This window comes from Rhipicephalus microplus, chromosome X, assembly GCF_043290135.1.
Source record: "Rhipicephalus microplus isolate Deutch F79 chromosome X, USDA_Rmic, whole genome shotgun sequence".
NCBI lineage: Eukaryota > Metazoa > Arthropoda > Arachnida > Ixodida > Ixodidae > Rhipicephalus > Rhipicephalus microplus.
In genome coordinates, this window is record NC_134710.1 from 154,394,651 (window position 1) to 154,422,022 (window position 27,372).

The window sequence follows — 27,372 nt, forward strand, 5'->3', positions numbered from 1 at the left end:
ACTTTTCTTCAGATATTTTTTTTTTCCCTTTTGTATAGTACTGCGCCTGTGCACAACCGATCCGGGAAGAAATGGACCGGTCGAACCACGGGGTCCACAAGCGCAGCCTCTGAGACACGCACGCCGGTGCCCGAGCCCTCGCGGTTGTAGCCCCGCGTTTCCGGTGGCGGCGCTGGTCGCGGAGCCGGCGAACGAGGGCGCGCCGAGCGGCGGCGGCAGCGTCCGCGGGGGCGGCAGTCGGAGCAGCCACTTCCCGCGGGGGGGTTACGCGCTGGAATCGCAGCCCACCAACCCAACAGTCCGCCGCCGTGTCTACTCCCTCTGCCCACTCCTCCGCCCCCACACCACTGTCCCCGTCGGCATGTGAGCGGCCCCCGCGATGCTGAGCCTGGCCTGCCCCGTCGAGCTCCGCCGGGTGCCGCGCCTTAACCGACCCCACGAGCCCAGCGAGGCGGCCACCGGCGGCGGCATGGGGTAGCCCCGCCACGGCAACGCCGGCCTGCCTCCAGCGTGTGTGTGCGTGCGCTCCGAGCCACGAACTGCACGGAAGAGCGCCCCGGAGCCGCCAGCCAGCTCAATGCGGCGCTCTCCAGGACGCCTGGCTGTTGCAGGTGAGTAGACCGCGTGTTCGTCCAACAGCCGAGCCGCAGTGGTCGGCCACGTGCCTGCGTCGATCGCGCGTGCCGGCACCGGGGCAGCGCCAGAGATGCACGCGCGCCCCGGCAGCGTGGCCCGAAAATTGCTAAAAGTCATACCGCAGCCCTGTTGCTGTATGGCTTGTAGCTCGCGTACACGTAACGAGCAGCGTCTGACAGGAAAGGATGCGGCACTCGATGCCGGTCGCTCCCGTGCAGAATAATTAGCGAGTGATGACAGGTGTCGGACTAGGACCGAAGCACCAATGAAGTACGCGCGATTGTGTTACAAAATCATTAAAAATAGATAATATAGAAAGCAACAAAACCACTCAGATAGTTTCGCCTTTAAGTGTTTCTTAAAGTAAAATCAACAGTCACTGCTTTCTTTTTTTTTCTTCTTTTAGTTTCTTTTAAGTCGACGCTAACGAGTTAAGAAAACATGGCAGAAGAGAGATAGGCGGATTATACAACGAGTCAGCGCCGCTTATACAGCAGACGCTTATATCTCCCAACTAGTTCGTAGGCAGTTCGAGTCGAAGACCATTCCCTAGAATCGCGAAAAGCTCACTTTCCCGGCGCGCCGTTATGAATATTTATGGGATCTCAAAGCCCCTGAGAGTGGCGCAGTCTATACGGGCCCAGATGAATGAACCGAACGCGCGGTGCACTTTGACGTCCGAGTTTCTTACGAAATTCACTTTATCGAATGAAATCAATATGATGCTTATATAGAAAACTCGGATTTTTTTTCGCTTGACTGAGTGACATTAGGTGACGTGATCCGCGGAGGTAATGTAACAGCAAATATAAAGAAACGGAATTCTGCATGAATAAAACCAGCTCCTGTTTGTCATGAATTGTTAATATTAGGGCTTTTCGGCCGAAACGCCACCGTTTAGTATACCAGACATCGGCCAACATGTCGGTCGACACTCAATGTGTGCGCTAATGTCCTCATGCCAGGCCGCAACAATCATTTATATACCACTTTGAAAGCACATGTCTTTTGCATTGAATTCTGTATGTAATGTTTCTGTGAGAAAGATTTACGTATAAAATAAAGTTTTCGTTGTATATATGTCGCAAGAATCGGTTGCTTCTCGTTGGCTATGCTTAGCGCAGTTTGCAGGCCATTAGAAAATATTTGGAAGACATCCGTTTCTCTTTGCGATTGCTATTGGGCACATCAGAGAACAGCCACTTCTGCTGATCAGTTGGTGATGCGGAATCACGGACCAGGTATGCGACTGCATTCTTCGCTTTCATTTTGCAATGAGTATAACGTGAGCAGGGAAGCTCTAGAACATCAGATAGCATCACTGCAGAAATTTCAGAACATGTTTTGTTGAGATACGAGAGGCACGTGTTATGGCAGCATCTATGCAAATTTTACTAGACGGTGCATATACATCAGCGAAAGCTGGAGATATCCGCAAGAAATGTTGAAACAAATTGCGTATTAGGCGTAGAATGCATAAAGGCTCCGCGAAGCGTCCATGCTTTCAAGCTAAGAACACAAAATACAACGTTTATGGTTTTGAAGGTGCAGAAAGGGGCACTTTTTAGTTTGGTTTCGTGAAACATGAATGGCTTTAGCAGCCTGTGTACGAAGTTACTGGTGGTATGCTTAGTACGCTTGAGACTTCCGAACATGTTCTAACATTCTGCACCCAACCTTCCCCTTTTTTTTTTTTTTGCCTGCGTGAGTGCTTCACCGCATTTAAATAAGGCCTCTGTCACAACCTCACACTGTGTTGCGCGACTGCCACCTTTATGGCTTTTTGCGATATTTACTGCCGCTAATCGGGTGATCAAGCACTTACAGTTTTTTTTCTGAACATAGCACAGGGAGGATAATTTCTGTCTATGACATAATCATTGCACCCCGATGGATCTTCCGGCACTATTACAGTTTTGTGTGCTGCATTGAATGTGTACCTAGTAAAATAGTGGCTGTGTGGATCATGGAAGACAGAATAGAATTCACATGAAGAAAGATACATTTCAGACACAAGTGATCGTTCATGGTTGCGCTACTATCATCTGTGGTGGCTTTTTAAAGTGGCTGCAGCTGATCACTTCTACCACAGTGTGACTGCTTTCTCAACGGCAATTTCAAATCAGTTGTTACATTATCCTTCATTATAACGTCTACTTTGAAAATAAAGAAAGAGCAATATAAAGCCGCTTACCATCTTTCAAACATCGAACACCAAAATTTCAAATTTTTTTCACCGAGAAAGTCACTTACCTTTGAATACTACTAAACGAATAGAGTGCACAGACATGCGGAAATTTAGTGCAACTCCTACATTTCATCTCGTCAACTCTACAGGCACAGACCATAAAAATAACATATTTATATCTTAAGTTAATCGGTGAGATAAGCTTCAAAAGTAACGTTAACTTTTAAGAGGATTAAGAAAGTCGATGTGCCACTGTAAGGAGGGCTTCCAGTTTTGATTTACGCTTATCCATACCGTATATAGTTTTCTCCATCATATTATTCGTTTTCACCATTCTATACCATTCAATCTGTTCCTCCAGCTTGTATCTCACAATTAGGCAGCCCATTACAACATGCTGACCCAGTGTGGGCTCTGAGCACAGATTTTTTTTTGAGGGAGATGTGTTTGTGTCGTTCTGCTAAAATTTAGATATTGGGAAGGGATGCAAGATGAGAGAACAATTACATATTCTTATATCCTTCTGAACACACACACACACACACACACACACACACAAACACACAAACACACACACACACAAACACACACACACACACCAAAAAACGGCAATATATTCCATATCACCTGTTGGTTTCTCAAATAGAACGAGGCTTCATTTCGTAGTATATGGAGGTGATTATTGCTCAATGTGACACTTCTTCAACTCCAACTTCTGTTTCTTGGTCAGGCTTAATACAGGTGCGTTGTTGCGAAGACTGTAACGCATCTTTCAGCACGAACAACTTTATGGAGAATCAAGGAAGCAAGCTAGCTTCCTGTTCTCTTTGTTTCGGATACATGGCCTTTCCGTCGGAGCACACGTGGGAGAACCCATGCGGTTACCGACTCCCAGGCACGTAGCAGAACGCATGTGCAACGTGAAGTCATCTCTTCTAAGGACATCTCTGTAGTCTCAGCTTGGTTCTCCGCCGTCGAAGTGCTCCACCTTTTCAACAGTGGCCAACATCCCAACTGCGCCTGTGCAGGCCAGCCTCCCCCTCCGAATAGTGTAGCCAGAAGGGAAATGGAGGGGTGGCGCTTCCAACATTCTCGCCCAACGTTTCCAAAATGTTTCAGTTTTTCGTGTGTCTTATACAAGTAAACATGCAAATCTACGCGCAAACATTCATTAAGTATAGATGAACCATCCAGGAAAAAGTTTCAGGCTACACTCCTCCACTATACAACTTCTGTCGGTGCCGCGCCTATCGCTAACCCATCGCTCTATCGCTCTATAGTTGGTCAGAAACCTGTTGGGCTAAAGAGCGGTAGCCGCACCTGTCGACGTGCGAACTAGGGGTGTTTCCTAATGAAAGTTGCGTTGAAAGCACTCGTGCAAGCACACACACACATGCGAATATATATATATATATATATATATATATATATATATATATATATATATATATATAAATATATATATATATTTATATATATATATGCAGGCATGGTGGTTGAGTGGACGTAGCGTTGCATATAGTCCAGTAGATCCTCCGTGAGCGGTCACAACGTGGTTTATTTCGACGTTTCGGCCTAGAGTCTGCCCTTCATCAGGAAGGCCAGACTCTAGGCCGAAACGTCGAAATAAACCACGTTGTGACCGCTCACGGAGGATCTACTGGACTATATATATATATATATATATATATATATATATATATATATATATATATATATATATATATATATATATATATATATATATATATATATATATATATATATAATGAGATATAACAGACAGTAATGCCAAGGAATGTACAGGGGAAGTTATTAACATTCATGGAATGTAAATAAGAAGAAAGAAAAGTGGATGAAAAAATTACCAACTGTAAGCACCAACTGCTTACAGTTGGTAATTTTTTCATCCACTTTTCTTTCTTCTTATTTACATTCCATTAATGTTAATAACTTCCCCTGTACATTCCTTGGCATTACTGTCTGTTATATCTCATTATTATTGTGTTAAAAACACGGAAAAACGAGCCCTTAGGTATACACTTCTTTCCCTTATTTTATATATATATATATATATATATATATATTGCCACGTTCCATTTCACAAGTTTTTGTTATCGTTCCGAAACACCACACCATTCTCGGCGCAAACCGCGCCTGCAGGTTTCGAGAAAATTCCGGACCGTAGTAGATCATTTCGATAAGATCACGTCCACTGTGCGAACGGTACAGATTGTTCTGGAACCTACGCCACCGCCAGCGATAACGCTAGAACATTCGACGGCAAGGGTATAAATGCCGACGCGCTTCGCCGCTTGTCAGTTGTTGATCGAAGGCCGGCGCTGCGTTCGCCGCTATCAGTCCGAGACTGCTATCTGTGCAAGACTGCTGCTGTAATTAGACTATCCCTTTACCGGGCACAGGTTCGCCCAAATAAACAGTTGAATCCCAACACGAAGTTTTCTGTCTTTGGCCACGTCACGACCCCGTGACAATATATATATATATATATATATATATATATATATATATATATATATATATATATATATATATATATATATACGTACAAGCGTTTTGCCTTTCGACACGGTTTGTGCATACGTGACAAAAAGCATTATGAATATGATAAAATTATGGCAGCGTTCTTTAACAATGGTGTAGTCATTGTAACTGAAACTGAAACTTGCGCTTGGGAGGCAACTAACTGCAAAGAGATTACCATACATGCACCAAAAGGCAAGAACTATGGCGGAAAACGCGAACGGAACCAGCGTTTTAAAACTATGCATAAGCCTTTATTGCACTTTTTTGTATACATGTGATTTATCACTATAAGGACGTTTTTGAGACAAATATCACAGCTTTCGTGAAGCAGTCATGTCAAGAGTGTCCTTTTTCTAAGTCGTCTTAACGAACTTCCGGCACATTTTTGATGATCATTCATAATGACGGTTCTTCGCACGTGTGCACGAGTGTAGGACATGCATAGAAGAGTACACGTGGATGTTTGTGTGTGTATTTATGTGTGTTTGTCAGAAAGATGATGCATGCCTGCGTGTGCGTGTTCACTTTTATGTGTGTGCTTAGTCGCAGCCACCCGTTAAAGGCCACCTATTTGCGGTTGAGCAATAACAAACGATCAGGGTACTTCATACGTAAACCTTACCACTCGTGCTCGCTAACTGCCAAATAAAGTCCATCTTTATTAGCAACCTTCTAAGTAGATACCCAATGGAGGAGCTAAACCTTCGTTAATAAAACCCCTGTGAGCCGACAATAATGTCATCGTCAAAGCTTAAGATTAACGGGCATGCATGTAATAATTATTATTAAGGTTTAAGGTCCTAAAACATCGATATGATTATGAGGGACGTGACATGCGTGTCTTGAAATACCGAGAAGGGCACCGTACTTTTACTTTAAAGAGCCTGCTATGATAGGCGAGGAAAGTGGTACCTTCCTGTGTTTCAAAGTTTTAAATAATATATAAAACACAAACAAAAAGTGTGCGGATGAATGAAATGGTTGAAAGAGTGGTGTAGACATCTTTAAAAAAAAGGCGGTAACGTTCTTACACATAAGTGTAAGTTATTTAGGCATGCTAAGATTCAGCTTCATGAAATAATCACAAGCGTGTGAAATAAAAATTGCCCACGAAGTGGTCAGTCGTACAATATCCCCGAAAACAGCACATCAAATATTCTCTTCTGCTATTCATGTTTTTATCAATATTTCTCACACAACAAAGTTAGTGCCATAAGCCGGGAAAAATAGTTTGCATTTTTCTTGGAACCCTGCGTCTTTTTAGTCTTCTCAATTTTTTCTTCTTTTCTAAAAGGAAGCTTCAAATTCAATAGTCTGTGGAAGGTGCTTTGGCTATTTTTACGCTCGGTAAAGGTACACATAACTGATGAACCCATTAGTGAATTAAGCAGCCTTCTCTCTCTGTTCTCTCTTCTATCTTGTTTATAAATGGTTTTGCTGTACAAAAATAAAGGAAAAATTCCTACAAGCATGCCTGCAAAATTGTTAGGCTCGCTCAAGCTTACTCTTAATAACGTATTGACAACGAGTGCTGAAAGCCTTGCAGCGAATTTCGTTAGTGCAAGAATGACCTGGCTTTTATTTTTTTAAACAAACAGACAAGCGAAAAGAAATAAATTGTTGTTTTACACGTCTTGATATAGTAATGTAGCCTATGACGGGTCACGCCCAGGTGACGAACATGCGAAGCAAAAATAATTCTATAGCATCACGTTGTTATGAGAGATGTCCTCAAATAAAAAAAAAAAGGATTCGTCATTTCATTTTTTTGTAATGATTGTGAAGGCGCTACCTTCTGTAATTGTTCGCGAGCACCGCGGCGTTTAGGTTAAAGTGCAGAACAAAATCGCAATAGACCTGGATTATGGGAAAACCACGTGGCATTAAGGAGGCAGGACAAGAGGAATGGCTAATGAGTGAACCAGCATGTTGTTTTGTTTTCTGGCTCAATAAGCGTGAAACGAAGCTGAAATGAAAAAAAAAAGTCAGGCAGATTGGCACTATGGGTGCCAAGTTTGAAGAAAACGCAGAGCTGCACAGCCTTCTCGGTTTCTCTTACCTTTCCTCTTCCTCATTTTTCTCTTTTTACGATAGTTGTTATCATGGTATTTCTTTATTTCTATTTTTCTTTATCTATTCCTTTCTCTTTCTTGCTCTTTCTATTTTCTCCCTGTTGTTTTCTTTCTCTTTTCTTCTATTTCACGCTTGCTTCATTTTTTTTCTACATTTTTATACGTCGTTTTCATTGCGTTACACCAAGCATACTAGTTGTTTTGTTCGCTGGTTATCTTCTACGAATGCTCCTCACCTTGCGAGAAGCAAGGAGGAGGGAGCGTGCGCACCTGCTGGCCAGTGTTGGCGGTAACGCGTTAAGTGATGGCGTTACCGTTAACGCGTAACTTTTTTCAGTAACTTAGTAACACACTTGTTGCTATTTAACGGCTAACATAGTTACGTTACCCTTTGTTGGTAACATGAGGTGTCACTTTAGTCGTTACGTTTTGTTATAATTACCCTCGCACAAAATTCATTCGTCCTGTAGGCGCACCTTCATCAAAGCTCACTCCCACTTGACTCCCTGCGATGGACAGCCGTCGGCCCGCCATGCGTTAACAAAGTTGCACCATGTGGTGACCTTTTTTTGGAGGGGGGGGGGGGCATTGCAACGGGGAACAAATTTCCGAACTGAGGGGAACAGCCTAAAAACGGGACGGAGAAGGATTGAACACACGACACAAGTGCTCAATCTTTCTCCGTCCCGTTTTTTACGCTGTTCCCTTCAGTATTATGTACCACCTGGCCTTTGAAGAAACTCTTCTGAAATTTCCGAAATTTCTGAAATAGATCTGTTGTGGTTGTGACCACCTCCCCATCGAGGTTTATGTTTACGTCGATTGTCAATGAAGCGAAGCGTAATTCAATCCTCGTAACCGTCAAAAGTTAGCTGTAAATGTTGGCCTGATTTGCGGACACCAACATGCGATGTGAGCTCCAGAACACGGAGAATGACTTTATCGGAAATGGCATTGCCAAGCTTTGAAACGCAGCTGTTGCTTATATTCAGCAGTTTATCGTTACATTTAGGATTGTCCCTGCAATACGCTAGTGCCGTTGATCATATTCAAAATTAGTTTTGCTTCTTGCTATTTGCAACTGTGCTTCAAATTCAGGTTATTGAACTTCTGAACAATACTTTCCCATACTCTGAAATACTCTCCCATATGTAGTCGCAACATTTACGGTAATTCTACAGGTTCAAATAGGAAAAAAAGGCTTGTTTTCTTGTGCAAACACTTTTTACTCAAATTGCGACCACTTTGGCGTTCCCTCATATTTACACAATTCACGCATTTATTTTGTTAGTGGAAGCACACCGTCATAATTACTGCGAGCTCGTTAACTGATGTTTCCTTCGAGGAGAGCGTTGATGATGACAAAGATCACTTTGTGCTTATTGTCCCATTGCGGAAATAGCTTCACCATGTACCACAGAGTTAGAAGCCGTCACCTGTATATATAGAGGCAACTTCAGGCCACTATAGTGCTGCCAATATGCAGCACATTTGTTCAAATCGTTCTCGTTAAATTGGTTCTTCGGGTCGAATTCTCCTTATGGCTACAACATTACTGTGATAAATGTCAGTTTCATAAATTTGACATTGCAAGCTCTTGCGGCGAAGGTGCACTTGTTAAGCCTGACTATGCAGTGATGACAGAATTAACGTCCGCTACTTTTTTTAGTAATGGTAAAAGTAACGCATTACCTTTTTTAAGGGCTATGCAATGAGGTAATGCGTTTCTTTTTTGTTAGTGTAACAAATAACATATTTAGTTACTATGCAACACTGCTGCTAGCAGACAAACAGGTTAGCCCGAGTGACAGTGGTTGCTCGTACGAAGACCGCTGAGGATAGCACAAGCACATGAAGAGGAGCACGTGGGCGTTTTTTTGGTGATTTACCTTCGGCTAGTCACGTGGTAACGCTGCGGCGAGGCACCGAGCAGGCACAGCTGCGATGCCTCTCTGCCGCGGATTACATGGTGTCACTTCACTTTTGCCACAGTACCGCTGCGACTCAAGGCCAGCGGGACGCGATAAGGGACCATGGAAGACATAGCGTTGTAGCACTTTCGCACAGATACTGCTCAACGTGTCTCATTGAATTGCTCATTCCATTACAAAACCTTGAAGTTGACGCCAATGTTTTTGAGACCTTGTTATCACTACTCATCGGGATCAAGTACATTCGTCGAGAAGATCATATTTTAGGGATGAAACACCTAAAGGGCGAGGCTAGTCCAGTGTCCGTTCTCATGGCTACGTTATATAGGGGAAGGCCCGGGTAACGTACGGTGTAGTAAAAACATATGTGACACACAAAAAGAGGTTTTAACAATAGACTAATATCAATCATAATTTTGACAGACCAATATAACACACCTACAAGCACAAATCCTTTATACTAATTGGTGACTCTAACGTAGACATTATGCACCTTAGGACTTAAATATGTCATCGACTATGTCGCTTTATGTCACTTTATGTCACTCATTTTACTTTTATGGGGCAACGCTTGGATATCATGTGTAAGACACAAAAAATGTTAAACAATACACTAATATCAATCACAATAGTGACATAACAATATAAGAAGATGCGTGGATTTTCGCTGTGTAACTGTTCTAACATTCACAATAGGAGAACACGAACACCTTAGCTGTAATCTGTGATCCCTCGAAAAGCTACGTTGTTAAAGGACACCAACGACAAGCAAATGTTGGATTCAGGCTTGCTGCTGGGAAGTAGCGAAAGCTTTCACTACAGCATTTTTGAAGCAATCTTGGTTACGGCTAATGTTGTATAAAAAAAAACGCACGAAAAGAAAACACGGACATGAAGGACAGGAACTTGATTTCAAATTTTTTGCCTCTCTAATTGTTGATACAGCTTTAAAAAATGAATTAGACAAATAAGAAAAAAAATTGTGCTTTCTGTCTGCTTGGTGGAAGCAGTTGATATCCTTTTGCTTAAATACGTACAAGGTGTGATTACGCTGTGCACATTTGTACTAGCAGCTCAGGCATGTCCTCTTCTGTAACCAATGTTTTCGCCATGTAACAAAAGGTTCTCGAAGGGTACTTCAAACAAGACTGCAGATATTCATCAGCTCGACACTTCTTTACTACTTCAATGCTGCATTGTGTAACTCTCAATACACTCTTACAGAAAAGTTTTGTTAGTTCTAGGCTCAAGGCATCGCCTAGCAAAAGCCGTACGAGATAACACTTCGTTTTAAATGGTTCCCTGGGCAAGTAATTCCTGGAAGATATTAATAAAGTTGCGTTGCATGATGAGGTTACAGTACGCGGTGTTTTTTCTAGACCAGTTCTAGGCCGGATACTCACCTCTTTACGCGCTCAGGAGCTTCGTATTCAATATGAGTTGTACAATAGCTTTGCTGCACACGTCTTTATAAGTTAACTGTCACATACTTACACGCATGCAAGTGAAGCTACAGTGCTGCCACGCAATTTTGGATGCACAGAATGCATTTCACTTCCATGCCTAGCGGTGACGCCCTGGTCATCATCCTCGGGAGGAGCTCAAGTATTCTGATTTTGGTCAAGCCACATATGATAGTGACGGACTTTTTGCCTTTTCTTGGGAAAGCAGTACCACCATACCATGTTCAGAGAAATCTATTATCGGTTGTTGACTTCGAAACTTTAGTCCTTTGCCAGGAGTAAAACTCGTGTCCAGGGCTTAAGAGAGCTGAGTCGCTAAGCAATAACGTCACTGCTAAATTAGTCGCTTCATCATTATTCATCTGCGTTTTGTTCTCCATCTACCCTAACCGAAGCAGACATAAATTGCTTAGAGCCCTTTTACTAGTACGATAATCATGCTTTTTTACAAAGTAGAGCCACTCCCCCGCTCTCCTTCGTGTGTTTCAAACGATAGGCTAATATGTCATTGTCATATACGAAAATTACATTGCGTTACATGTCTTTTTCCTTTTCATTACGAGGATCACATGTACTTCCAGTGTCTGAACATTGGCGAAGTTGAAGGCTGTAAACGAACTACCCCATGTATTTAGTTTTCAACAGAATACAGATGTGCCGGTTAATTCGATTACGCATGGCCGGCAGCAAAGGATAGAGTTGCAGTTGAGATGCAGACGAAAAATATATATAAAACGTTGGTGAAAGGTAAAACAATAAGTGCATAGCTGCAATAACGGAGACCTGGAAATCAATGAAGGAGAACCAATTTGTAGAAAACTCAGAAAGCGTGGCGTCGGCGTCTGGCCGTGCCCCTGATTGTTCCTTGTCCGTCTGAGTACATTCTCACATCCCGTCCTCCTCATTCTGTTTCATCGTTCGGCTTAGCCCAGCCTTATTTTCATGTCCTCGGTAGTCGGGGCTTTTTTTCCCCTTTTCGACGTGTGTACATGAGCTTCGCGTTTGTACCGGCGTGGTTTGTGTGTGTGTGTGTATTTTGGTGTGGCGTTTATACCAGCCTCAGCTGGCCCTCTTCTGCTTCACAAGGCGGCTGAACAACGAAGAACAGCAAAGCCTTACCCGCTCACGCCGGGCGAATGTGCCAGGTTGTCCTAGCGTAGGAGCCCGAAATAGAAATGCACCGCGGGAACGCCGTCGTCGTCTCCCCTGAATTACGCCCTCGCAGCCCCTCTCGCCACTCATTCTCCTAGTAGGAGACTCCCATGTCTTGTGCTTTGTGATATCTCTTTTGCTTTTCTGACTCCTTACGATGTCTTCATCCTGCGAAGCGGTAGTCATCTTTGATGTGCAACGTGCACACGCAGACACAAACACATGAACGCGCATGCATGCTCACACACGCTCATGCACTGATCAAGTGAACGGAATTATGTCCACAGTGGATGATATATAAGAACTCTAGATCACCTGCCAAATACGTCAAATATGCCAGACGAAGCAATTATTTTCCGCGGCTTTTTTGCAGCCTTCTTGCTTTGTGAGATTACACCGCTTTTGTAAATTGCATCCAGAAGTTACGTATACGGTAGCGTCATACAAATCCTGATTTATGCCAACAATGTCTTTCATATAGCGAGCAGCAAAATTGCCTCCAAAACAGAGTATACTTGTGCAAAGGATGCCGATGTTTGTGGCTGATATCAGGTGCGTGGTATTTGAAGGCCGAGTTCATCAATCTCTTGCTCCAGAAGAGTTTTTTTCTGTGGCTTCTCTCCATTACTAATATTCTGTGTAACACCATGATTACCTGAAACCTGCTCAAAGGAAACAAAAACAGAGTCAGTACTTCTTTGTGTTAGTGTACGCCACCTTAGCCGTACGTCATATAGCATATTTAACAAAATTGTTGTTATTGTTCAATTGAGAATGGGACGAAACCTCATGTGGTCGCACTTTAATAGCAAGCTGAAGCGGCTGGCAACACAATCGTCATCTGATTATTCAAGTGCTTAGGACTGTCAGAAACCTTTCTCCTTTATGGTTTGCAGTGACTATGGAAACAAAAACGCTACAGCAGCAAGAAATAGGCTTGCATTTAGCAAAGCCGTCTCAAGAGTACTATGGGCTATTGTACAACCATGCATCGTTGTGTCTGTCTGTTGGTTTGTATGTCCGTCCGTCCGTCCGTCCGTCCGTCCGTCTATCTATCTATCTATCTATCTATCTATCTATCTATCTATCTATCTATCTATCTATCTATCTATCTATCTATCTATCTATCTATCTATCTATCTATCTATCTATCTATCTATCTATCTATCTATCTATCTATCTATCTATCTATCTATCTATCTATCTATCTATCTATCTATCTATCTATCTATCTATCTATCTATCTATCTATCTATCTATCTATCTATCTATCTATCTATCTATCTATCTATCTATCTATCTATCTATCTATCTATCTATCTATCTATCTATCTATCTATCTATCTATCTATTAATTGATCGATCGAAAGTTTATACTTCCGTCCTCCCGTATGTCTTATTTTAGTAACCGCTCGGCATCGAAAAGTAGTGGCTTCTCCATACCACCCTGCCGTTTACGGTGAAGTAACATTTACAGTTCGAATTTGTAAGTGCTCAAATCGTTAACATAGACGCTTTTTGAAATGTAAGGCGAAATCTCATGGCCATCCCTCTTTTAATTGTAATATTTGAGCACGGCAATCACGAAAACTTATTTACAAGTGCCGCTGGTTCACCGTGTAAACTCATCTGTTTCGTGAAATTTTATTTGCTTTGCTCATAGACATGTGGGCTTGTTTAGTTTTGTTGTTGCTTATAAGTTCATCTAGAATGCCATCATCTAAGTAGAAGATCAGTCACTACCACACAGAAGCACAAACGTCTCTTTAAATACGGTTATGAAAATGGGTGAGGGGATGTGACCCATATTTTGTTAGCATTAAGGTCGATTTAGGCAGCAATTCCTAAAAAAGTTGACAGAATTTGGCCATTCTGGTAGTGTTCATACCCTGGTAGCTGTCCCCTGCTTCTTCAGGAAGTGATAGTTGAGTAGTCACTAAGTAGCTATTGCTATATAAAAATAATGAACTAAAAAGGGCATAAGTAGTTACAAATCTAGGATAATATTGAAAACAGAAGAAGCATGACGATGCGCTAAGGGTTAAGGATGTCGAGGTTGCTCGATGGGCCACTGTATTAGAGAGCTTCTTGAAAGCACTCGAAAGAATGGGGGAATAGGCACACCATTAGAATAGGAAAGCTGACTCCACTTATTTTTATTTGTGTTTTGCTTTGTTCCTAGCCTGTCACTAGGGCTCATATTCAAGACGATCTGAAGGAGACCTAATATGTACAGACTTTGATATGATTCACTGAAATATATGCGATAAAGAGCAGCAATTTCAACAAAACAAAACGGCGGACATCCTAATAATATGATCCAGGTGTATACAACGTTACCAGTCAACAGCGTTCGTTATGCCTACCAACAAGTTTTTATGTGGCCTGAATATTACCTGGTAACCGTTTACTGCACGGACGAAATCATGGTATTTTACCTTCTACTTTGACTGGCATTAATTCACACTCTATTGAACGAGCAGGCCGCATGACATGGCCAAAGTATATGGTCCTTGCAACACTTTTTCAAGTGATCACCGAATGGCTTCATTAAAAGAGCTCATTGCTTCATGAATGAACTGCCACAATTTTTTTTGGAATCCGCCAAGAATGAGACGACTTACAAGGATTGGTCACACACATCAAATGTCTTCTCACTATTTCATACTAGCCAACACGCTAGTATGTAAGAAGGCAAGAAGGCGCACCCCTTCGTCAGTGCGCGTCACAACCTTCCGCACTTCTTTTTTTCGTCGAAGGCATGGCTTATTTTGAGTGCGATCATAAGCGAGTGAGCCTGTACGGGGTGGCATCCCTTGGCAGCCACGTAAAATGTACAGCAAACGATGTTCCGATAAGCCAATAGCCGTGGATTTAAGGTTTGTGGCGCAGTCGACTGGGCATAACTTGTCGAGAGAAGTGGGAACATTTTCGAGCTTCTTTAGAGAATTGACTGTAAATTCGATGTCGCGTGTTACGTCATAATGGTTGGCTCGCGTGTCCTCAGGAACTTCGTCTACTGATTGGCAGCGCTTGCTGACCGCGCTGAAATTATGTTGCCGTGCGCCTTCAGGAAATGTTTAGTTTCGAGACATTTGATTTAAAAGAACACACTGGACCATCGTAAATGATATATCTCGATTTTCTCGGTCATCTCGATTACTGTTGCTTCCGAGAGGAAGTCCGGGTTGTACTTCTGTGGGTTCGGCATCAGCCCAGCCAAAAGCTCTTGCTTGACTTCCTGCGTAAGAAAGTGAACTTTTTTCTCATCGAGCATGTCACGGTCAGCATGGCCAAACAGTCGGGTCACCTATTTCGCGATTATCGTCCCGTTTTGGTTCGGGAGTTACATCCATGTCTGAAGCAAAGTCATGGCCCTTTCTTTTCGGCTGATACTGGCAAATGTTTTTAAGCAGGATACGTTTGTAGGCTAGTTCGAACATGTTTTGATATATACTGAGTGCCTGCAGCGCTAATAAACAAAGACAAAGAAGACGCGGCATGAACAGTGGCATGTTTTTAGAGCTTTTAGACTTTTACCTTTAGTCAACTGCCATCAGATTTAATGAACAACAGTACGTGCCGGAAAGCGGCATATGTGTAGCATTATTTGTGGTACCTGCACATCGTGACATGTTCTTAGCCTTTGTTGGCCAACGTGTAAATGCTTGAGTTGCTGGTTCAAAAGTTATCAGTATTTTTAGATATGTAGACCGCCACTTAATACTTTCGCCCAATTTTAGTTCCACTTATTTTGAGAATTCCATCGGGATAATAACTATTATATTTTCATTTCAATCACGTGGAATGACTTTTACTCGTGAGAAGCTAAGTAAGAGCATAAAAGTTTTGACCTAGAACTAATTTTCAGCGATGGACACAATAGGCCTATGTCTAACCCCAGGACCAAAAGTAACCTTCTGCCTTTAGACAGTGTGCTCATAAAACTTGTAAAAAAGGTAATCGCGATGCCATGCATGAAGTCTTCTGTAACACCTCCTCAGAAAGCGTGAATATTCGGTTGCAACGATTACACACTGCCGAGTTTCCCCTGCCGCATGCGAGTCTGTCCTACTGAACCTAAAGAAACAGAAATTTCTTCAATAAAAGGAGGAAGGCGAAGGAAGACAGCAAGTGATACCATACATTCTCGAATTTTCTCATAACCTTAAGATTAAAAACAGGTATGATATAAAAGTTGTGTTTTCCTCCCCGTGTAAGCTAGCTGGGATCTGCCTATCATTGACCACAGATAAGAAGGAATTATGCTCAAAGACGCATACCCCCATTACACTAAATGTGTAATGCACATCGTTTAAAAGATAACTGTGGGCTGTACGTAAGAGTACCGATCTCTGCAACGAGTGTAAATACACACCTAATTTTAATCGTGCCACCCCTATCAAGCATGCAAAAACAAAAACAGAAAGAAAAGTTGTATAGGCCGCCAAGATCAGGAAATCGGGCTTCAACTACGTAAGTGCTGTAAGTTTCTACATATCTGTCAAAAAATGCACTTTCTGTTCGGTCATCTGTGATTGCTTTTTCAATAGTTGATAACATGAGTTCATGCGTAAAAAGTGACTTCAAGCTTTTCAATTATTATCAGTTGGAAGTCAGCGCAAATGTGTCGTTTGAATCTCCTTTTCTATTGTTTCTTAGCGCTGCAAGCATTCAGTATATATCAAGTGTATAAGAAAGTGCTGCGAAAGACATCCGGGGTTCGAAGAGTAGAATAGACTCCTGGTTCTCGAACCAGGTTCTTGCTGCGCCTTTCACCTAAAGTAGATGTCGCGCAGCCAGTCCTCGAAGTCCCAATTCCTAAACGTTGACACACATTCAAACATCTCGAGCCAGATATTGGGGTTTTCACTGGGATGTTCATTGAAGGTCGCTGGACCTTTGCGTGACTGCATCGCGATCACTACAGTGTACACCGCGGCCACTACATCGCGATCACTACAGTGTACACCGCGGCCGTCATCGTGCCTATTGTCTTCGTCGCCATGACTTTTGGCTTGTTCGCTAGGAGTCTACATTAAGGCGAGTAGTTCTTCTGGCCTGTGGCTCACGCGACTATGCGTGATGGTGTCAGTGTATTCGCTAAAACGTGGGGTCAGTTCACGGATCGACGGGGGCGTCCGTAACATAAATAGTGCTTCCATCAGATGTAACGGGATCGTCACGTGGATGAAGCAAACATCGGCATGTGGAAAATTAAACTCCTTATTTGGTCGAAAGTGTGGCCTAAAAAAAAACCCCAACTAAGCGATTTGAACACACACACATCCCGCAAGTGTTATTGCAAACTATTATTTTACGTGTTGCGATCATCTTAACTCCAGCAATCTGACCCGCCACGGTGGTCTAGTGGCTAAGGCACTCAGATGCTGACTTGCAGGTCACGAGATTGAATTCTGGCCGCAGTGGCCGTATTTTTGATGAAGATGAAAATGTTTGAGGCCCATGTGTTTAGATTTAGATGAACTATAAAGAACCCCAGGTGGTTTAATTGTCAGTGGTCATCCACTGTGGCATCTCTCATAATCATGGTGGTTTCGGCACGTCAAAACCAAACAATTATTCTTGCTACTCCAGCGATCTGTTCAGCTTCAGAAATAATTTTGCATTATCCACTCAAACTTCACTCTACTGCTTCGCACGCTGCTGTAAAGGGTGCGAATACAGAAAAAAAGTAACTGATACATGGCAAGTGCGCTGTATCCTGCAGTTTTGCAATTCAAGACTTGCTATGACGTCATTCCTCAGTTTTGTCACGTGACTTCTGTACCGTTAAGAGCACGGCAAGCCGCCAATGCCGGTAAAATATCCCAGACGAATTGTACATCTCGCCATTTCGCTATGAAGCCAGGCTTCTTGTTTTAATTGTTACTGCAACATGACACAGTCAGACCGCTTATTTTGACTTCACAGTATTTTTGTCAACGCTATAACAGTTCTGATATTGTGCAGACGGAAAACTCGCATTTACAGATAAGCAGCACACTTCTTCAAGCTACCAACGAAACAATAATTTAAGACAGAACACACAGTGCAAATGTCTACTTGCGCTTATACTTATAAAAAGTGTGAAGTATTCTCTGGTATCGGCATTGGAATCAGCCTTTTATGGCGGTGGATGATTGTCTATAGCATTGCGGTGCTTAACATAAGGTCAGACAATTGATTTCCCACTGCGCCGCTTTCAGGCTACTTTGGGATTGATGAGAACAAACAAACACGTAACAATCTTTAGGTGCCCGTAAAAGAACTACAGGTGATGAACCGTGCCACCACGTCATTCCTTGTAGCTGTACCGCATTTACGCGTTCCACAATTTTTCGTAAATTTTTTTTAATACGGAAAAACGTTATGCTCTTGTCGTCTTTATTGAATGTGAAATTACAATAAGCTACCAATAATGAAAAGTCTACACGGATGAAAGACGTTACAGAAGAGCTCACCAGAAAAAAATTAGCAATTACATATTTTATGCTCTATGTCCATTTCGCTCCATGTGCATACGAATGCTAGTGTCAATGCCTAGAAGCGACCGCGCTGCCTCCGAATCAGTAAAGTAATATCCACAGGAACCCTGCCCCTGCGCTTGAATGAGTCAATTCGATCGCCAGAAATATCAGTTCAGCCAATAACTTGCAACAGGATAACGAGGTGACTAATATTGTATCCGAGTTTGAACAGTGTGGGCTGGTGTTTAAAGTATTGATAAATGCTATGGAAAGATTAAGACTAATCAATACGAAATATTTTTTTTGCACAGCTGCAGGGCTGCGATTGAAGCGTAATCAACCGACCGCTCAAGACCAGTTACCTTCGCCCACCCTTGCGGTGTGCGTGAAACGAAAGGCCAAATGTATCATTTCCTGCTACTGACCAGCGTACGATGGTCTCGTGTAGAGTACAGCATAGAAAAATGACTTAAGTTACATGAAATGTCTTCACACTACCAATTTTGTGGTCTCCCCCCCCCCAAAAAAAAAACAAAAAACAAAACGCAAGCCAGCAGTCGTTTGGTCTATGGCTGTCTCGGTTCGTTCACTTCTCCACGGACCAGTCTACGCGGAACGTTTTCCTCCTGGGAGTTCGGCAAATGAAACAAGGTGTCAGGTGATGGACGTCGGCGGCACGCTAGCTGTTGATTCAGGAGGCCGAAAGCCGAGCTATGGCCTACCCAAGGTTATTCGGCCGAGTAGAGGCACAAAGCAGGTTCACAATCGTGCTAATGGCGACAGAGGCTGTAGAGTCTGTCTTCCATTTGGTCTCAATTTGTTGCCCGGGCGACCTGCCAGCGGGCGCCACGGCGGCAGCTTCCGTTAATTGGGCCTGGCTGGGGGCATTAATTCGGCCCCTCAGTCTCTACCTCGCGGCGAGCCGTCACGGACAGCGCCGCACCTCTGAGGTGCCCGTAATCAGGCGTACCATCTGCCGCCGCGCGCACAGAGCAGGCCGCAACTCTGCTGCTATGGCAGCAGCAGCTTGCGGCTCAAATCACGTGCTGCCTGTGAAAGCCCATGGATGTGATCTTATGACGGAGAAGGCTTAGCTGTAGCACCTTTGCCGAAGCGCCTGCTATACTTCACGTAGACAGCTTTTATAGCACCGTTATTTTACCTACGGAGGCCGCCAACAGCGTACGTACATTGTCAGCATGTGACCGCTTGTGTTCATAAAAAAAAAAAACCTTTATCTTTAGATAGATAGATAGATAGATAGATAGATAGATAGATAGATAGATAGATAGATAGATAGATAGATAGATAGATAGATAGATAGTAATTTCAAATAACTTGTTGCTGGGCTAGTTGATACATAATTGTGCAAGGAGAAACTTTTTTCGCAGGTAATACTATTCATGTTTTCACCATAGTCCATAATAATTTTGAAATGGTTTTACCAAACGCCACTGCTCTCTTTTTACCAGTATTTCTTGTTTTGATAAACGCTGAAAACCATAAATTAAGAGGGGTTTCTGCCATCCCCTACTACTAAATTGGTGTTACATGAAATTCTTTGAAAATCATTCGAAATCAGGCAGATAGAATATTTGCTCGCTTCTTCATACCTTTTTTCTGTGGCGGGGGAGATTTCACTATGTCTAGACAAAGCAATTGCGGCAGTAATTAGAAAATTAACTGAATCGTAGCAATAAATAGGGAAGGAAGCGTTCGGGTAAAATGAGAAAATTGCTGTCCTTCCCCTAAATAAGCGATGGCCGCTTTGAGATCTTGAAAAACCGTCCTCCGGTAAATATTGCGTAGTCATGAAATTCAACAAAATTTACCAGCAAAACCAAAACTCTGATGATAGCAGCTAGAAAACAACTAGAATGATGTCACTAAGCACAGGGGTGATTGCAGTGGTGCTAGTTCTGCATATTTTAGCCTACGTGGCCCATACGTGCGCTACAATATCGCCAATGAAACGCGCGCAAAGACGAAGCGAAGTCGATTGATGATGTGTACAACAGCGCTCGCTCATTTTGTACGCTGTGGTGAGGAATCGAAGTTGCACTCTTCCTAACCTCGATTTAGATTTTGCAGGAGATATTCGTCAAATATCTGCTTTATGGCAGTGCTTACTTCTTGAAGTAAGAAAGTGGCAAAAGGGTTGCAATTTTCCGGGTGACCCAATGGCATGTCTCCACTAAGTAGACAGTTGACGTAATTTTTTTCAATACTGTCGTGATTGATGCTTCTACTTATCTTAAGATGCCTGGGGCCACAGGAAAATTAATTAAGTAATTCAGGAGACAGCTTGCAAGTATTTGGTTTTACACTTGCGATAGCAATGATATACACACACTCGGCTCATTTTTGCCGTCATCGCCGTTGCGTGCCATGTATAAATAAATAAATAAATAAATAAATAAATCAATAAATAAATAAATAAATATATATATATATATATATATATATATATATATATATAAGGAATAAAGACTGATTCGTTTATATATATATATATATATATATATATATATATATATATATATATATATATGAAGAGAGAGAGACAGACAGAGAGAGAGAACCTTTACCGACGTGTGACCTATCGCCGCGCAGCGCGTGGCGTTAACCGCTCGGTCACATACATGTACGTCTTTCGGCAAACTAACAATCAGTTATTTATATACACCATTTATACCATTGGTTTTGCAAATACTTTGTAGAGAACGGAAAGTAAGCTTATCAGCTTACTGTCTGTGTTTTCTACAAATTAATAACAAAAATAATAGCTAATTGAATTAAGGCGAAATTAGAGTTCAATTAATCTAGGAACCAAGCAGGATTTCTTACAGGCTACTCCAAAATAGGCCATATCAATACTATCAATCGGCTAATAGAAAATCTGCGCAATACAACTGATACATAGCTTTCATAGATTACTAGAAGGCGTTTGACTCAGTCGAGACATCAGCAGTAATGCAGACACTACGGAATGATGGCATCGACGAACCCTATACATGAACATACTGGAAGAAATCTGCAGTGTATTTACAGACACCGTAGTTCTCTATAAAGCGACAGCTTCCCTATAAAGAAGGGTGTAAAACAGAGAGACACGATCTCTCTAATGCTATTCACTGTGTGTTTACGTGAGGTTTTGAGGACCCTAGATTGCGAAGAGCTAGAGAAAAGAGTTAATGGAGAGTATCTTTGTAACTTGCGATTCGCTGATGACGTTTCCTTGATGAGTAATTCAGTAGACTAATTACAGCTCATGATTACTGAACTGGACACGGAAAGCAGAAGAGTAGGTCTGAAAATTATTACGCACAAAACTAGATTAATGTGCAACAGTCTCGGCAGAAAACATCATTTCGCGATAGGTGGAGAGACGCTGAAAGTTATTACAGTATACGTTTTCTTAGGCCAGGTAGTAACTGCGGAGCCGAACCATGAGAGTGAAATAACTAGAAGTATAAGGATGGGGTGGATCTCATTCGGCAAGCATTCTCAAATGTTGAATAGTAATCTGCCACTAACCCTCAAAAGGAAGGTATATAACAGCTGAATCTTGCCGTTGCTTACCTACGGAGCAGAAACCTGGAGACTTACAAAAAGGGTTCAGCTTAAATTGAGGACGACGCAGCGAGCGATGGATAGGAAAATTATAGGTGTAACCTTAAGAAATAAGAAGAGAGCTGAGTGGCTCTGCAGGGAACAAACCGTGGTTAAGGATATCGTAGTTCAAATCAAGAAGAAGAAATGGGCATGGGCCGGGCATGTAGCACGTAGGCAGGATAACCACTGGTCAATAAGGGTAACTGAATGGATTCCTAGAGAAGGCAAACGCATACTTTCTTCAAACACAGTGAAGTAACAACGATGACACTTATGAGTATACGCTCTTGTCCTGTGTATACTTGTGTGTACGTTTCGTCTATCTTTTGTGTTTGAGCATCGGACCAAGTGTCCAGCTGTGAACATTATTAGTTCGCGTTCGTCCTGCGTGTGTTTTTTTCTTGTATCCCTTGTGTTCGAGCAGCGCGCTGCACGTTTCAATTTGCTTGACGTTATTCATGTGGCACTCCAAAAGGTTTCTATCGCATTAATTACTTCGTCCTTGTGGAGAAACTTCAATCTTTTTTTCCGGATTTTTGGACACATTTCTAGAAACAGTGTTTGCTCAACATCGTGCTTCAATAGTTTGCCGTACAGATCAACCACCACATCATGGTGTCTCTTTGTAATTACGAAAGCATCTTCAACCTACCAGAGTCGAGAAGATTACGGAGTACTGAAAGTCGAGGAAAATATTTCGAGTGGCTTTCTACCAGCGGTACTCAATTAGACCATTATTTTATGGTCATTTTGGTATTTCTTTTATGACATGCTTGCCGGTAAACTGACGCAATAATGCACAAAAAAATCCCCACAAATATGACACAACAAGTGACTGGTCGTGTACTTTTTTCCTGCATTGTGCGGCCATTTTACCATGTAACCCCGATAGCTTACTTTCATTTTGTAAGCTAAGGTCATTCACAGACTATTATATGTATCTTGTTACCCAAAAAAATTACCTTATTCTGAATTTAGCCTTATGGCACAATGATTCCTGCAAAAAACGACGGACTTTTTAAGAGCAGACAGCCGATATGTCGAACACAAGTTCGTTGTGGAGTTATAAAGCAACTATGCCATATACACTAGCAAAGACCGTCGTGCCTGACGCAACGGTAACATAAAAGAGCTCATTCCGAAAATGTGTTTTAGACTGGCCGCCTTTTTCTCCTATTGCTATGGCTGGCGCGAAGTGTACGAGAAGGGGAAGTCAAAAGAGAATGGTCGAATGACAGCCCAAATTTTCTGAGATCTTGTAGAGGCCGCCTTTACCGCCTTATACGAGAGCTGGGTGCACGACTAAATTTTGTTAACTTCTACCAAGAAAGAAACGGAAAAAGGCTAACGGAGAAGACAGCCAAAGAGCCAGTTGAATTCGCGCTGTCTGGTGGCGGCTGCGCAGCTCTGAATGAGTGAACGCGCGAATGAAATCACCAAAGAGCAAAATCGAGAAAACTGTAGCTTCGACCTTACCAAAAAAAAAAAAAGATAAAATGATCGCTGGTGTTCAGACAAGAAGAGTACTCCAACCAACGGAAACAAAAGAGAAACGCGCGAGTGGCCGTTGTGAGAGGAGCCAGGCAGAGCCGAAGACTCAGCCGCGCCGAGGCCCGCGCCCTGTGCTCGAAATGAACGTGTGCAAAACGACCCGGCTGCTCCGCTAGGCGTGGTGACGAGTTGTTCGAAACGCAGCCAAAGTAGGCCTGAAGTCAAAGAGCAGAACAATGAGCGGTGCGACTGAGAGAAACAAAGGAGCGTGGCGCATACGCTCCGAAGAAATAAAGCGCATCAACGGCAACCTTCATTTCCCCACGACACTCACTCGGGTCCTTCGCCAGATTTGTCACGACACATTTGCCTCAACCCTTTTGCGTTTTCTTCGAGAGATCGAAATAAAATAAGCCCGCTAAGGCAAAAATGGGAGTTAGTCGAGGAAGAAATCGGGGGAACAGATATGCTTGCCTTCCCAGAAAAGTGGATCTAAAAGACAGCCGTCCTGGGTGGACGAATAAAACGTGACACTACAACGGTGCAAGCAAGTACAGAGAGACCTAAAGGAGGGGACAGAACAGTAAGCGAGAAGGCACAGACTTCTACGCGCAAAACGTATTAGCTGGAGATGAAAGGAAATCTATCGAGTGAACGCTGCCAGGAGGTCGCCTACACTCGTGAAGCGAGTTAAAACAGGCTTTTCTTTGCAGAAAGCATCCTTAACAGGTCGTGTGCTTTAAGCGTCCAGATGTGTTGTTTGATCTTCCTCTTGTAAACTGAATTTTCTTCCGTGTGGTCACGGCCATCATACGAAACGGCGCGAACGGTAAACGTGCCAAGTGTGAAGTACACTCCATTGTCACATTCGAAGGCACAAGAACAGAGAAGTCTGTGCATAGCCTGCGGCTTTGAGGATCAGTGTGAACAGAAGAAATACCTCCGTGCACAATGCTAGACATTTAAAATGAAAAATCTTAATGTTCTTCCACCAATCTTTGTGGCGCCTGTCAGCTGCAATCCCTAAGCTTGCTATCATGACGCTCTTTTAGAGAAAACTCGCCAGAGCATAAAACTGTTCGTGTCTGGCAAAAATTTCAACCAAGGTTTTGTAATCACCGAGTAGCTATAATTGTTCTGTAATCAGTGTTATCGCTTTGTCATTTGTTGGCTCTCTTCGTTGTTTGCATGTATTTTTGTCGCCTGTATTTCAGTTATTGTGTCATTATCGTACTCCTGTTTGTAAGACCAGCGGCTGCCACTTCGCGTGGCAAGGCTTTTCTTTTCAAGCAGTCTTATAAGAGTTAACACGGATCATTCGTATACGGCAAAGTTCAAGACTGACTTTGTTTCCCTTTATATTTTATCCTATGCTTTCGTGTTGAATGCTTGTTTTTTTGGTCTACCGAAACTGTTCGCAGATGCATGCAGCAGCCAACGTAGCGAAGTTTAAGTTTAATTTCTAATACCGCCGAATTTCAGCCGTAGGACATTGGTAACCTCTGCTAAACTTTATTATACGGCTATAACAAATTTGTTTTTGTGCAAACATGGTATAGCTGTAGCTTACATGGAAAACACGTTAATAATTTAATCGACGTCTCGGTGAACGTTAGCTGAGGCCAGCAGTTGCGGCACGGAACAACTTTGTCTGATGTATTCTCAATATTTGCTCTCTCTCTCTCTCTACTAGTGGCAACCGATAATTGACAACGGTGGCGGTGTTGGCGAGACACCAACGTCTGAGACAGTAAATATAGCGCAAAAAGAAAGTAAATTATATAAGCATTTCGAGACGTTATATGTGACTTTCTCGGATGACGGGATTTCGCAAGAAATCCTAGCAGATCTGTTTTCACGGAACATTGTAATAGTGACCATGATGGTCTGAATAGTTCCGACACATCCTTCCAATTTTCTTCGAGACGTTGGCACTCCCTCTATTTGTTAAGGATACTTTACTGCTTATTTACACTTTTAACGGGTAACAACGTCTTTATCATTGACTATTTTTTTTTCTTAAAACAAATATGACACTCGGTACTGTTTCATGCACAGCAACTAATTACTGTGCATTTTTATTCACCTTTTGATGCGAAGCTGTGTTTTACGCTCTTATCTGCCGGTGTCTAGCTTACCTAGTTCGTTATATGCAGTATTTTTAGTTCAGTGACACCCCGAAACCAAAAAAACAGAGAGGGGGCAGATGTTAGCATGTTTCAGTCGACCTAGACGTCTGTCTCTTTACAGCGAGAAAATAATAAATGAATTTCACTAGGCAAAGCGATATTATGTATATATGGCTTGCTCGAAATGCTGCACAAGGACAACTATTTCCGCCACGATAAAGGTGCGATTTCACAAAGACGAAACATTTCTGCATTGCTTGTCCCCCCGATACTTTTTTACTGAGCTGATATTTTAAAGCATAATTTCACGTGTAAGCCCACAATGAACACCAGCTTTCTAAAGAAAAAAACCTCGAAAGAATGCTAACTCCGGAGCTTGGATTCACACCCGTGGCCACGTTCACAACAGCGGAATGCCATTGCGAGATACTTGCGCAAATCAAATAGGTACGGGAGGCGAATGTGAGCTTCATTTGCAGGCTACTGTGGATTAAGCATAACGCACAAGCGCATACAAACTGTTTCGCTCTTGCACTTGCTGAAGCTTTTTAAGAGTGATTTAATATTTTTTTAGGGCTTTCCGTACTACAACCACGACGGGATTAGGAGGGACGCTGTATGTGAAAGATTGCAGAAAGTTTGGTCATCTGGTGTTCTTCAACGTGCAATGAGATTACATTGTACAGGGGCCTCTACCATTCCACCTTCGTCTAAATGTGACCACCGCGGCGGGGATTGAACCCACGACCTTCGGGTCAGGAGCCGGGCACCGCTACATCCTTGCCGCGAACTTGACAGGGAATTGACGAGTTTGCACGAAATGTACCGAAGGTGATAAACAGAAAGATCTCACAGTCTACGTGAACCTAACAAAAGTAAATCAAGTGGTATTCACTTATTTATTTATTCATCTATTTTATTATTTATTTATTGACCCTGCTGCACACAGAACTGGTTTCCTTCGATTGGGTCTATATAAGGATTTGGCGTAGCCCAGCCCTAGCTCTCAATTACTTACTCCCCGCCAGGTATACACATATCGCTTGGCGGCTCGAAGAAACAGTCCCGCGCACTCCGGTGTAGCGACGTGATTGTGTTCACCACAGCTATTTCACAACAAGGAAATTCCACTGAGCGTACACCGTGGTTCCTTGACACTGGCCGCTTGAGTGATGATTGGCTTCGAATAAAAGAACTTGGGAAGGAACTTCTTTCCGGGGTAACTTCGGCGCACTGCAGGGAGAAAAAAATATACGAGAGCAGGCACTGGTTGCAGCCTCTCCCGGTCTGGCTGAGGTCACTTTATCAACGTGGTCCAGTACACGGGCTCCCGTCGTCACCAGCCAGCGTCGAATCCCGAAGCGGAAGCAGCTCCGGCGCATCCGACTGAAAGAGGGCGACCAATTCGAAGCGCTGTCGATGATAAGGCTCGCCCGTCGCTACTCCCGAGGCAGTGCTGTGCCGGGTCGCCCATTAGGCCGACACGATCAGCGTTCGCGGGCTCGAGAGAACAGACGGAGCAGCGTTCGCCGCCACTCCTTCCGCCCAGAAGAAAGCCCAGAACAAAAGACGGGCCCGTTTCCACCTGCACGGCCGCCTGCGCACGCGGCCGCCAGCGGCAAAGGCAGCAACCCTGCGAAGCATCGCCAACGCGAGCGTCGAACACGACGCGATGCTG

The 27,372-nt window shown here is 43.0% G+C and overlaps 1 protein-coding gene across 1 annotated transcript in view; it reads left to right on the plus strand.

Moving 5' to 3' along the window:
- The first annotated feature begins 269 nt into the window (after window positions 1–269).
- The window catches only part of LOC119177056 (neuropilin and tolloid-like protein 1), a 460,939-nt gene continuing 433,836 nt past the window's right edge, over window positions 270–27,372 (plus strand). Inside the window, exon 1 of the mRNA XM_037428420.2 lies at window positions 270–611. Within this exon, the coding sequence (XP_037284317.2) occupies window positions 578–611 (34 nt within the window). The 5' untranslated portion in view covers window positions 270–577. The remainder of the gene's footprint in view (window positions 612–27,372) is intronic.